Raw genomic sequence first — 14,736 nt, 5'->3', positions numbered from 1 at the left:
TGGTCTCCCCCACCCCAGGGAAAATACTTTGCCTATTTACCCTATCCACGCCCCTCATGATTTTATAAACCTCTACTAGGTCACCCCTCAGCCTTCAACGCTGCAGGGAAAACAGCCCTAGTCTATTCAACCTCTCCCTATATTCAAATCCTCCAACCCAGGCAACATTTTTGTAAATCTTTCTGAATCCTTTCAAATTTCACAATATTTTTCCGATAGGAAGGAGACCATAATTGCATGCAATATTCCATAAATAGCCTAATTAATGTCCTGTACAGTCCCAACAATGATCTCCCAACTCCTGTACTCAATTCTCTGACCAATAAAGGAAAGCATACCAAATGCCTTTGTCACTATTCTATCTACCTGCAACTCTACTTTCAAGAAGCATCAATGTAACCATTGTTGATTTATTGCAAAAAGTAACCTGCTTCACAGAAGGAGTTGCCTCTGGATTAGGGATAGGCAATAAATGTTGGCCTAAGTAGCAACGCAACCAAAATTATTGACTATTCAATTAGTGACATACTCTAAACTACAGTCAGGAAATTCCCCACTTAGCTTTGAATATGAACAAAAGTTTCTGACGACAATTATATCTTACACCAGCTCTTAAGTATGCATTATTCTCAAGGAAATAGTCAGTGTACTCCCAGCATCAAGACTTACATCATTGTTCCATTCTGAACCTGGTAACTTCTAATCCCAAAACTGATACTGACTGTGAGTTATACTGAAGCTTCCTTTAAATCTTCATGAACTGCACTTCAACCTGAAGTGGCTCCCATCAGTGTTTGTCATTGTGACCAATAACATCAGTTTTTTCTTAGAGATTCTGTGATATCTTAGGAAACCTGCAATCCTACATCACAGTGTCTTCAATTGATTGTTCTAATGGCACTGGGAATTATGTAAGCCTTGCATCCAGGTAGAAATGCAAAGTATTTATCTTCTAAACCCAAAATTCCACTCTATCTCATAATTAAATGGACTGCTTAAATTGTAATTGTTTATAAAACCTGACATAACACCTCTCCCTGTGAAACTAGAAGACTAACGGTCCATCCACAGTTAGCACAACTACTCATGCCATTGTCTAGAGATGTGAACAACTTGCACCTTCAAACCTATAAGTTAACTGGAGTTCACTGTCCTTAAATGAACCAAGACAACCAGGCTTGTTGTCAGGCAGAGTTCAAAGCTTACAAGACTCTTCTTACACTAGTTTACCTAGAATTAAAGATGACAATTCATAACAAACATATAAAAACCTTGTGCATATAACAACAACCATGCTGTTTACAATGCATTTGGAAAGGTGCATGGACAGGAGCAACTTAGATGCAGAGTGTCTTTCTCCATAACAGGAACACAAGACTCAAATCATATTTCCATTTGTGTTGCCTCTCTCTAATAAGGAAACTAACAAGGTTCAAGAGGCACAATCAATGTTGCAACATCCATTCTAAGTTGACATGGCATGCAAAATAATAGCATGCTTAAGTTTCTTTTTCCAGATGTTATTCTATTGAAGCCCAAGTCATGCCACTGTTGAGAGTTTGGAGGGCTGCGTTGTCGGTCTTTAAACCACACTGACACAATCTTTCAACCTCAACTCCATAAAAAATATTAAAATATTAGGCCATCATTTTGATAAAGTTTAGAGCCTTAAAACTTGCCCTTAAAATTTAGACTAAAATGTAACTTTGAATTATAGAACACATTTGCTGCACACTAGAAAATGGACAGGCAGGGAGGGTAAAACAATTAAGAACATTTGCCTTACCATCAGTGAATCTGTATAAACAGGACAATGAGTGATAGCATTCACAGTTGTTCCTTTGTGAAATTAATAACAATGTTTGATTCTGAACTCGAAACGAAACTCTATCAATTAACTTCTGTCCCAAATTATTGTCCTTCATTATTATCACTAGTTCAGAACATGCAGTGCTTTCGTTAACTTTTTGTGTTTGTAACAGTACAGCCTTTGTAAGCTATGAATAAAAATAGTTTGTTTATGATAGTACAACGGAGTAGCCTGCTAGGGCTTTTGAAGAGCTGATGTTCTACTCTCCTGGGTTATTAGAACCCAGTTAGTTTAGCTTATAGGTACCAGTGTTATGTTGTAACAGTGATGCTATTAGTAAAGGAAAATTAAAATTAAAATTAAACTAAACTGTTAAAATTGTTTTATTCCAGACTACCAAAGGTACAATCTCCAGGACGAACTAAGAGAGGCTTACAGGTTGGGTTCATAAGGAATTCCCCGGACAGTCTTAAATCTGTACTTTAACAATTTGGCACTGCGAACAGGGTTCCAACAAGGGAAATATTTGAGTAAAACTGGAAAAAAGCTCCATCTAAGAGTCGGACTCGAGACCAATGGGTTGACATGATAAGATTATACCTCGATTGCTCTTGGTCTACATCTTTGTGTGCTGCTTCCTCCATTTCATTCTCAAGGTACCCTGACAGAATGTTAAAGAGATCATTTAAATAGGTACTAAAAACAGAAACGGTCAGGGTTTAGAATGTTGAGAACGTTTTGCAGAAATCACTACCCTTGCTGTTCGTTGTCAGGTTGTTGATTAGTAAACGGTTCAGGTCGAGATTATCTTCTAAAATGTGAGAGTGAGAGAGATAGGCAGGCAGGCAGGCACACTCAGCACTGATTCCCGGCAGCTTGCAGAAAGTTTAACCCTTTGAGATTCGGTTTGGATGCACATTTGCCTGGTGAGTGAATATTTGTGTTTTGTGGGTTGGAGCCCATGTAGATCAGTAGTTTTGTGAAGATTAAAACTGGGTAGGATACATTTGGGTGCGACCCTAGCTAAGATGGAAGACAAATGTCCCCTAACAGAAATAATAAGTCTGTACCCTAATTATGAGAAACAATTAAGGAGAATATCGGCCGCAGTCGCTCAACAGTATAAGGATTGGCCTCGAGGAGGCACACATGATTTGACTCTTCTCATTAAAATTGAACAAGGGATTTGGGAAAAAAGAAAGAAAAGTAAGCAGAGAGAAGGCATATCAGCGTGGAAAAAGGCAGCTAGTGAAAAATGGAAAAATACCCATGCAATCATCATGGAGACAAACTGTATTAAAAGTGGAATTCGTCCATTAACTGAGGATGGTACTGAACTAAATTGGACAGAACTAAAAGCAAATGTGAAGCACATGATTTAGAAGCAAAATTGGAATTGGCTAGGGAGAAAATAAAATGGAAAGCAAAGATTCAGAACCTATGCTGAAACGTCAAAGGAAAACTGGTGAATAAACAGCAGACTGCAGCCACGCAGAATGAAACTGACAACAAAGACTGTCCCTTATACCTGACCGGACTCTCTCCCAAAAACTCATTACTAAAGAACCCTGATCCACCTGCAGATGAGAAATGGGCACTGATTGGAGGAGGAAATATTTTACGCCTCTCGTCCTGTGAGCTGACCTCCTCCGGTTCCCTCCTCAAAACTCATCCACAGTATGGCCAAGGCAAACACGATTCATAAAACAAAAAGTTGCCTGAACTCCCCTCCCTACTCTGAGGACGAACGTGCCAAGACCCATGCCCTTCCCCGAACTGTTCAGCTGAATAAGGATTCAGCTTACCATGAACCTGTTAGCCACCACACTGGGAGTGAATTAAAACGTGGAGGGAACACAGAAGAGACTCCTTCGATTTTCACTCTCCCAATACTAATAAATCCCAAAGATATTGATAAACTGCAATCAAGGTTTCAGGGCTTTAATATCAGTCCTTGCACTCACCCTGATGTGGGAGGGCCAAAGAGAAATTTCCCGAATAGAAGAGTTCCTAACCCACAGGCCCTGAACCCAGGACAAGCCCAATTTGTGGATCTTTATCAACCATGGAAACCTCAAACTCTCAAGAATCATTAATAAGGCTCCAGATTATGGAAAGAATCCAGAGGGATTTGTTAATTACATTAAGAGGATTAGGACCATATATAATTCTGCCTCCCAAGACCTACTTCCCCTTTCCCCTGAAAAATGGGCTGGGTTCTTAGAAATAATCATACATGGCTTGTAGTCCAGCACCAGACTGAACCTAACAAATCAGATTGGATTATTACCCGTCTCCGCCAAGCAGTGTGTCATGCAGTTGATGTGGGTAGTCTTAACATGTAAACCCAGCTAGGGCAAAGGGGCTGAGGAGTTCCTTACCTGTTTTAAGGAATGCTATGACGCTTACTCTGGTGATGCTAACAAACCACAAAAGGTGATCACTCCAATTTAATTCTAATCAGTACAGAAAGCTATTAAAAACCACAACGCTCATTGGCAAGATACTGAGGTTGTACAATTCAGCCGAGAGGTCTGTTACTTCTGGGAACTAAAGGATCCTAACAGTAAGGCTACCATGAACAAGGTCAAAAATGAACTTGCCCAAACTACAGGGGCTAAATCTAAACTTAGGATTCACAATAGACCTTTCCGTCTGTGCGGTCAGTCATGCTATCAAATGAAACCCTAATACCATCATCCAGTATGGGAGGACAGTAGGACTGGTACTGTGTATTCACAGCATCCCATTGGATCTTTGAGTCTTCCTATATATCCTCCCCAACAGTCCATAATGCCCCTTACTCCCTACACATCCGCTCTCTACTCTTCAGCACCTCCCCCCACCCACTAGAATCCCCCAACAATCACACGTTTGTTTCAACTGTAATCAACCAGGACATTGGTCCAAGAACTGCCCTTTCCCACAGCAGCCCCTGGCTGATCGCCAAAGTGGAAGCAGCTGGCAACCTCTTGGTCACCCTCCCCAGGTTGCCCCATTTACCACACAAAACCTTTTCCCACCCTTGACACTGCAACATGGCTCCTCTTGGCACCCTGTTGCGTTTTATTCTACTAAGCTTGACTCTGCTGCTTCAGGGTATGCCTTCCTGCATCCAGATTCTCCCTGCCATCCAAACTATAGTAGTGGCTGCCTCTAATATAACTTTACATCAAAATGTAGAAGTTGGAAAAACACAGCAGGCCAGTCAGCATCCGAGGGGCAGGAGAATCAATGTTTCGGGCATAAGGAATCCTGAAGAAGGGCTTATTCCCGAAACGTCGATTCTCCTGCTCCTCGGATGCTGACTGGCCTGCTGTTTTTTTCCAGCACCACATTTTTCAACTCTGGTCTCCAGCATCTGCAGTCCTCACTTTCTCCTAGTTGATCAAAATGTAGAAGTCTGTACCTCCTATTCTGCGTTTCCTGCTTACCTCTAAACATACTCAACACCTCACTGCGGCTAGTCTCTGTTGCTATGAGATTTCATTACTTCAGAATTGGCTTCTCCACTTTAAATATTACTCTAACATTAACCCTGCTACATTCCTGCAGGAAGACCCTCTTGAATTACCTGATCCTCCCAGTAATCGTGTTCTCATAAATGACCTTGTTACTAAATCACCTTGTTACTAAATCACATCCTAAGCTTATGGATCAGGTTCTTGTTAACCCAGACCTTACACTATGTCGCTGGTTCTTCTTCTATCTCTCCAGAAGGCAAATGCCTCACAGCGCCAGGGACCTGGGTTCAGTTCCCGCCTCAGGCGACTGACTGTGTGGAGTTTGCACATTCTCCCCGTGTCTGTGTGGGTTTCCTCCGGGTGCTCTGGTTTCCTCCCACAGTCCAAAGATGTACGGGTCAGGTGAATTGGCCATGCTAAATTGCCCGTAGTGTTATGTAAGGGGTATATGTAGGTGTATGGGTGGGTTGCGCTTCGGCGGGTCGGTGTGGACTTGTTGGGCTGAAGGGCCTGTTTCCACACTGTAAGTAATCTAATCTAATCTAATCTAAAGCGTGTCAGGATATGCGATTGTCACTTTGCCCCATACAGTAGAAGCTTATTCGGTCGACCCACCTTGTTCCGCTCAATAAGCTGAACTCCTTGCTCTCACCTGTGCCTGCATACCTGCTGAAGGAAAGTCAGCTAGTATCTACACTGATTCCCATGATGTGGATGTGCCCATGATTTTGATCAATTCTGGCTTCCTTGCCTCATCAGGAAACAGTGTTCTCAATGCTGCTTATGTTGCTAATCTCCTCAGTGCTATTCAACTTCCCTCTCAACTGGCAATTACCTAAATGTTCTGCGCTCTTCTCTGATGCTTCCAATGTCACTAAAGGCAACAATGCCGCTGATGCAGATGCTATGAAAGCAACTTTTGAGCAAAAAGACACGGTTACTCAAATGACGAATAGGAAACCAAAGGAAAACTCTCCTATTTTCTCTTCTGACACCTGACCATGCCTGACTTAGAGCAAATACGGACCCATCAGGGGGACGACTCTGATGAGGAAAAACAAAAATGGATGAACCATAGTTGTTATGCAAATAGTTACAATATGCTTTGGGTTATGTTGGTAGGACAGACATGTTTGCCTGACTCTCTTTTGCCTATTTCAGTTGATTATGTTCATACACATACACATGTAGGTAAGGAGAGAATGGTGGACAGAATTCTCCAAACTTGGTGGAATCCCTACCTGCAAGAAAGAGCAAGACAAACAGCTGCAAATTGACAAATTGGTCAAAAGCATAATCCCAGGAAAGGAGTAAAGTGTCCACCAGGTGAAATTCCCTTACCACGTGCACCTTTTGATACTATCCAGTCAGATTTTATAGAATTACCTAGATGTCATTGTTTTAAGCATTGCTGGCTGACAATCAATGTATTTAGTAAATGGATTGAAGCTTATCCTTGTACTGACTGCACAGTAACAACTACTTGTAAAATTCTACTAAGGGAAATCATACCCAGATTTGGAATACCAGTTACGGTCTCTTCCAATAATGGCCCCCACTTCTGTGCAGAACTAAAGAAGGTACTATGTCGGAGCTTGAATAGGAATCAAAAATTCCATTGTGCCAACCATCTCCGAGCAGCAGTTATTGTAGAAAGAGCCAATGGTATCTTAAAAGGTCAGCTAAGCAAGTTGGTAGAAGATACAGGCCTTAGTTGACTGGAAGTACTCCCAATTGCCCTTGTTAATATGAGAACCATGACAGAAAAAAAAACAGGATTCTCAGCTGCTGAACTGATAATATGGAAAGCCCTGAGGACTCCCTAATCTGCATCATTAACTGCCCAACACACTGTTAATGTGCATGTCATGGAAGAAGAGATGCACAGGTACCTGATTAAGCTAACCAAAGCATGACAGTCTTATCATCAACAGGTCAAAGAAGCCTATCGAGTACCAGGGAAGGAAGAAGAGAGCGCTCCAACGTTTAAAAATATTAACCCTGGTGACTACGTACTATTTAAAGACTTTAATCGTGAAAACTTAGGGCCCTGCTGGAAAGGCCCTTATCAAGTTCTTTTGGCAACTGAAACTGCAGTAAAGGTAGAAAGGACGCTCAACATGGGTCTACAAAGGACATTGCAAGCTTGCATTCCCCCTCACAGTCCTAGTTTTAATACTGATGAAAACTCAATCCAAGTACATGAGCCCAAATAAGACCAGCTAAAACTCCAATATGACTGCATAAATGAAACCTGTACTAATATCATTGGAAGTCATGAATGCAGCTACTCAGCTAAAACTCATTTAAACTACTCCCATTGTGTATCCAAACATCACTATCGACCTTATTGTCATCCTTGCAACACTCTATGCCAGTCACCATGAGATGACACAATTCCATAATCTCATCCACTCCGTCAACTGAAAACTGTTACTTTGAAATGTTTGTCTGTTCCCCTCTCAAAATGAACAGTACAGATTGCAGTGTTAGACACACAATGCCGAAATCATCAAACCCTAAGGCACCTATTGCCATGAGACTGATCACTTATGCTTTCTCGAAGGAATCCTCACCTATCTGACCTACCGCCACTGACAGAAATACCTTTACATGTTTCCTGTATTCAGTAGCTACTGTAATTAAACAAGACAAGCTGGAAAAATGAAAAGAGACCAAAAATACTATGCACTCCCATTCCTACTCCTGTTACTGGTGGTTTCTTTATTCAAGCTAAACCTCCTGATCCATGTGTTATTAGCTCACTCTTCCATTATTCTGATGTAGTGTATGAATAGAACTCACCCACTTATGCGAATCTCTCACTTGTAATGGAAAAAGCCCTTCGGTACAAGAAGCGTGTCGCTGTGTGAAGTGCACTAACAAACAAAGGAATCAACGTTAACGTTGTTCCACTGTTAGAATGGTGCGCTGAAAGACTTTCCGGTACCCACAACATGGGGCAAGTGAAACAAAAACTATGTAAAAATATTATCAAAGACACTGGTCGTACTCCTACTCTCTATCCATTAATACACCTCGACAACAGAACGTTTGATAGCACACACTGTTTACAAGATTCAGCTCTCGCTCTGAGTGGACTCATCATTCACTCACAGATGTGCACCCTTGGAACGCCTTTTAGCTTTCATTGGCTATGCAAAAACAAAACCTACCCATATTTACCCAATGACTGGTGCGGACATTGTACCCTAGTACACACCTTACCACTTTTTACCCCCCACCATGAAGTCCCTAAAATAGATGATGAATGGAACGTACACCAACACGTGAATCAGTATGGAACAAAAAGTAGAGGAAAAACAAACGGGACTTGCACAACGTCTCCCATCATCAAACCTGGTGGTCCAGGTTGCTGGGAGGAGATCTTCTTCTTGGCTGGGCAGTTGAGATGGCCCTCGATCAGATACCTGACTTTGCGTATGATATCTAAAAATTTGCCAATTCAACTGCCCACACTTTAAAGCTGGTGAACAAAGTTACAGGAGACTCTAATGATGATGCTTCAGAACCGGGTAGTGCTAGATTTCCTGCTTGTTCTGTAATTGGCCCATAATGTTTCACCTTCATCGATGATTTCTCAAAGGACATTTTGGATGACATATTATCAACAAAACGGGTCAAGACATAGGGAAGATACCTGCCCCACCGTCATCACATTCATGTGGATGGAGTGTTACTTGCTGGCTATGGTCGCTGTGTGGATAGATCGGGTAGGACGTACTGATAGTCCTTGGTCTCACCCTAGGAATATACATTGTCGTCGGCTTACGCATGAAATGGACCATACGTTTGCTCCTTGAAAGTGGAGTCGCAGGTAAATAGGATAGTGAAGGCGGCGCTGAGTATGCTTTCTTTTATTGGTCAGAGTATTGAGTACAGGAGTTGGGAGGTCATGTTGCAGCTCTGCAGGACATTGGTTAGGCCACTGTTAGAATATTGCGTGCAATTATGGTCTTCCTATCGGAAGGGTTCAGAAAAGATTAACAAGAATGTTGCCAGGGTTGGAGGATTTGAGCTATAGGGAGAGACTGAACAGGCTGGGGCTGTTTTCCTTGAAGCATCAGAGACTGAGGGGTGATCCTTGAGATTTACAAAATTATGAGGGGCATGAATAGGGAAAATAGGCAAAGTCTTTTCCCTGGGGTGGGAGTGTCCAGAAATTGAGGGCATAGGTTTAAGGTGAGAGGGGGAAAGATATAAAAGAGACCTAAAGGGCAACTTTTTCACACAGAGGATGGTACGGGTATGGAACGAGCTGCCAAAGGAAGTGGTGGAGGCTGGTACAATTGCAACATTTAAGAGGCATTTGGATGGGTATATGAATAGAAAGGGTTGCGAGGGATATGGGCCGGGTGCTGGCCCAATATCTGGTCGGCATGGATGGGTTGGTCCGAAGGGTCTGTTTCCATGCTGTACATCTCTAGGATGTTGCTTTTCGCCTAAGCCAAAGAGGAATCTGGTTAGTTGACCCTTGTCTACCCCTGTAGCTCCATGCTGGAATTCAGTATCTTCCAGATTCTGCTCTTCCGGATAATGACTCGCCAGAGGAGGCACTTGACTTATTAAGGATTCAAATTAACTAAATAGACTAATTATACTTATATAAGCTATGTAGTTGTCATGAAATGACAAGGGGGGGGGGGGGTTGGGGGTTTATAGCCTTAAAACTTGTCCTTAAACATTTAGACTAAAATGCAATTTTGAATTATAGAACACATTTGCTGCACATTGGAAAATGGACAGGCAGGGAGGGTAAAACAATTAAGAACATTTGCCTTAACATCAGTGAATCTGTATAAACAGGACAACGAGTGATAACATTCACAGTTGTTCCTTTGTGAAATTAATAACAATGTTTGATTCTGAACTCGAAACAAAACTCCATCAATTAACTTCTGTCCCAAATTATTGTCCTTCACTATCACTAGTTCAGAACATGCAGTGCTTTTGTTAACTTTGTGTGTTTGTGGCAATACCACATTTGTAAACTTGCGTATAAAGACAGTTTGTTTATGATAGTACAACAGAGTAGCCTGCCAGGGGGGGCTCTTCAACAACTAACGTTCTACTCCCCTGGGTTATTAGAACCCAGTTAGTTTAGCTTATAGGTACCAGTGTTATGTTGTAACAGTGATGCTATTAGTAAATGAAGGGGATGATAAAGTTAAACTAAACTGTAAGAGTTTTTTTTAATTCCAGACTACCAAAGGTACGATCTCCGGGAAAAATTACAAGCAGAGGTAAATCTTGTTACTATAACTGCCAGACTGAAAAATTACAACGTGGTGATAGACTGGAAGAGTATGAAAGAGAAGAAAGGGGAGGATAACAAGCTACAGAATTTTTTTTCCCTCTCTTGAATCATTCACAGCTAATGCAAACACTACTTTTAATTCACAGGATATGGGCTTGGCTGGAAAGCAGAGTTTATACTTCCCATTCTTACTGCCCGCTGTGGGGTAGTTTTGGAATTTCTTGGAATTACTGCTGCTTATGGTTAAAATGCTCTTAATCCTACAATTTTCAGCTGCTAAAGCCTCCCTGCCATCACAATGTCATAAAATGTCACTTCAGAAGGCCAAACTGTAGAAATCAAACAATTTCATACACTTCAACTATTTCAAGTGATGACTAACCAATGGTGTAGTACTTCTGTGAAATCCTAACTTGTTTTGCCAGTACACTCACTCCTTCGTCTTGGCCTGAAGGTTCTCTCCATGGTATACTTGCCAATTATCCAATGGCAAAGAAAGGGACTATCAGGTTGCAGGGTGGAGAAAAAAAGTTGAAGACGGGAGTGGAAAGGAAAACTTTGGAGGAGGTACTAAGTCTGGTGCTTTAAAGAATACGCATCTGCGATAACTTCAATTTCCAAATTTACCGTTTGTAACACTGGAGACATTTCTGAAATCCTTGTTTTGTCATTTCATTTCCACAGATTTTTTTAAAAATGAACTCATTCATAATTTGCACATAGTTTTTCAATGAAATTGAGAAAAGTCCCAACAGTTAAAAAAATTCTAACTATCTCTGTTGAGAGGGAAATACACCAAACTCTCTAAAGTGAGAACTATCGTCTGTACTAGAAAATAAAACTTGTACACTCTTTTAGATTTTCACATACATAATGCAAGCAATTCTGCTAAAATTTCAGTTCAAAAACTTGCTTTCAAAGAGTTTGCATTTGTGCCTTAAGCATAGCAAAACAACCTAAACATCCTTCATCTGAGCATAGTCAGACTTAGGACAAATCATTCAAAAAGGTCAGGAGGTCAATTTTAAGTAGCATTCAGGTTATGGGTGGAGGACATTCCAGAGATTAGAGTGCACACATGTGAAAGCAGAACCAACAATTGTAGGACGAAAATGGTGGGTTATACATGACAGGTTAAAACTGAAGATGAAGTGATAAGAATTCTCTCATGGTTGTAGGGCTGGAAGAGGCTACAGGATAGAACAGGCCATTCCTTGCAATGATATGAACAATGAAATCATTTGAGGCATTGTCAGACCAGAAACCAATGCAATGAGCTCAAGGGTGATAAGAGGTGACGAGGTGCAAGAGAGGAACAGCAGATTTTTGAATCAGCTCACGGTAGGCAGAATACTATCATCAATTTTTTTTATGGAAAGGGGCTGGATTAACCCCTTTTTGAAGCTTTAGGGCTAGCACTGCCTAGCTTTCAAGTTTTGTAATAATGCTTACTTAGAAACCATATTGTTTCACTCAAAGTCAATTGAAACAGGTTTGCTAAAATCTAAACTTAAAGTTTATGTTAATTCTTAATTACTTGCCCGATGGAACACTATGAATTGTCAGCATTCTTTTCAAATTATTAAACTCCACAAATAATGAAAGAATTCAGAATTTAAACAAAATGATCTAGTGTCCTGGGATTCATCAGCCGGTCTCAAGCACAAAGCAGCATTACATGCAAGTTGAATTTTTCAAATGCAAAGTGTTCAACTATGTCCTCAATTGCAAATTAATGCCACATATTTTCAATTCTACATCAAATAAATTCATCAGAAAAATAGGTAGTTTTACATTTGTCAGGCTTTAAATCTACAATAAATGGACTGGGAAGTCCCACTCGACATGGACTTGAGCATATCATTCAACTTCACAGCTTTAGATATGGTTGACTACATCATCCTTCTCCACCTGGTTAAAAACGAAGAGAAACACGAGCAGAAATAGACAACACAAACTTCAATCGCGATCCACCTTCAATACAATTATGGCAGATCCTCAATACAACTTCACTTTCCTTCTCCTGTTCCTTATATCCTTGATTCCCTGAGATCAAAAACCTGCCTCTCTCAACGTAAATATAATCAATGATAGAGCAGAGAATTTCCAAGATTAATAGTCACACTCTCTCTTCTCATTTTGGTGTTAAACGATCACCTCATTACTGAGGTTATGCCTCCTAGATTTCCAGTCAGGGAAAGGAATCTGTGTTTCTCTGTTAAGTTCTTTAGAATTTTTATATGTTATAATGAGATGGTATTTCATCCTTCTAAACTCCAGAATATGTGCGCAAAGTGCTCAGTCTTTAGTCATTGGCCAATCTTATCTTAATCCATTTTTAGCCATCTAATTTTAACTAAAATATCAGCTGAGACGATTTCCTTTCCTATTCCAGTGCCATTACCTCTGATGTCCCCCACAGGCCCCCTCTGATGTCTCACTTAGAGGCTGTCAAGTGGGAACAGTGTCAAGTTTTCACATATATACAGCTGACGGTCAACTTTATCTCATCACAAACTCTCTGGAATCCTCCACTGTTTTTATCAGATGGCTTATCTGACATCCTGGAGTCCATACTGTTCAATTGCCTGGATGGTGCACTTCCAACAATACTCAAGAAGCTCAACATCATCCAAGACAAAGCAGCCTATTGTATTAGAAATCCATCCTCCAACTGTAACATTCACTCCCTTCACAGTGACAGCATAACAGCATTGCAGTATATCATGAAGTCTGCTTCAGCACCACTTTCCATACCTGTAATCTACACAACCTAGAAGGACAAGAATAGCAGATGCTTGGGAACACCACCACCTACAAGTTCCATCCAAGTTGCACACCATTGCAACTAGCAACTACATTGCTGCTCCTTTATTGTCAGTGGACCAAAATCCCAGAACTCCTTAATAGCACTGTGGATACACCTATATCACATGGAGTACATTAGCTGAAGCTCATCAACACCTTCTCAATAGCAATTAAGGATGGGAAACAAATGCTGGCCTTGTCAATGCCACCCACATCCCTTGAACAAGTGAAAAAGAATTATTCCAAAGCAGCTTTTATCTGCCCTTTCCCTAGCTCCAAACTTTGAGGATACCTGAACAGACTCTTCATTAATAAGTTATATTTTAATAACTGGGCACAAAAAACATGGACTACAACAAAATTTCAGGTATAGGAAAAGCACTTGTATTTTTCCTCTCCAGAGATATCCTATAATTCTCTGCAACAACTACACAGAGCTTCAAGAAAAAAAAGGCAAAAAATCATGTGAACTGAAAGAATGATTTCCTCAAATTTTCCTTTTGCAAAATTTTAAATGATTTTCTTGTAGTGCATTTCTGAAATTCAGCTAAAAGGAAATTGCATAAAATAGCAATTGAAAACATATTGAGAAATATATTTCACATGGTAAGAACTATTTACTTGGTTTAGGCAATTCCTCACTGAATTTTGTTAACTCTTTTTCTTTGAAGTTAGTTTTAATGAAGTATTTGACTGAAACTTCTAAGTAGTGTTTAAACAAAAACAAAAATTGCTGGAAAAATTCAACACATCTGGCAGCATATGTAAGAAATCAGAGTTAATGTTTCAGAATTCACTGAACTAGAAGCGAAAGGTTTCAGTTTTCATTTAGCGTTTAATTTTAAACTGCTTCCTCCTACTTTCAATACCTCACAGGTTGAATGAGGGTTCTTACCAGTTCCGTGATGTTTGTGTTCTGCCATTGGCAGTTCACAACTACCATCCCTTTCATCTGTAAAAGTTTCTGCAGGGCTGCTTCTCGTGAACCATTCTCACCTACAATTAAGACCTTCTTTCCAAAAGCGCACAAATCTGTAAGACAGGTGTAAAAGGAGTCAATGCAGAGGCCACTACATGTTTGTGGAATGAGTGATTCCATGTGCTCTGCCTGCACTTCTCACCTGCTTGTTCCAGTAATTCTATTATTGCACTTGCTGCCGGTGGTACAAAGCATTCATTAAAATTTCCACGGACTAGTCTTCCTAAATTAATATCTGTGATTCTGGTAAGGAAGGACACATGAATAGATTGTTACAAACCAGAATTTTGTCGCAAATCAATTTTCACACAGAACATAGACTCTACGCAACAATACAGAGTCTGTATATTTTCCTGGATATTCACTACAATCCTAGCATGGGGCAGAAAGAAATGTG

At 40.6% G+C, this 14,736-nt stretch overlaps 1 protein-coding gene across 3 annotated transcripts in view; it reads right to left on the bottom strand.

Annotated features, from left to right (window-relative positions):
- mthfd1l (methylenetetrahydrofolate dehydrogenase (NADP+ dependent) 1 like) overlaps window positions 1-14,736 on the bottom strand; it is a 173,562-nt gene that overhangs the window by 136,529 nt on the left and 22,297 nt on the right. For all 3 annotated transcript variants that reach the window (XM_060831051.1, XM_060831052.1, XM_060831054.1), the window contains exons 6-7: window positions 14,482-14,582; window positions 14,256-14,392 (exon numbers count right to left, since the gene is read on the bottom strand). In XM_060831051.1, coding sequence (XP_060687034.1) covers window positions 14,256-14,392; window positions 14,482-14,582 — 238 coding nt within the window. The remainder of the gene's footprint in view (window positions 1-14,255; window positions 14,393-14,481; window positions 14,583-14,736) is intronic.

This window comes from Hemiscyllium ocellatum, chromosome 10 (genome assembly GCF_020745735.1).
Source record: "Hemiscyllium ocellatum isolate sHemOce1 chromosome 10, sHemOce1.pat.X.cur, whole genome shotgun sequence".
Classification (NCBI taxonomy): domain Eukaryota; kingdom Metazoa; phylum Chordata; class Chondrichthyes; order Orectolobiformes; family Hemiscylliidae; genus Hemiscyllium; species Hemiscyllium ocellatum.
The sequence above is the reverse complement of the archived record's forward strand: the minus strand, read 5'-3'. Positions and strand labels throughout refer to the sequence as shown.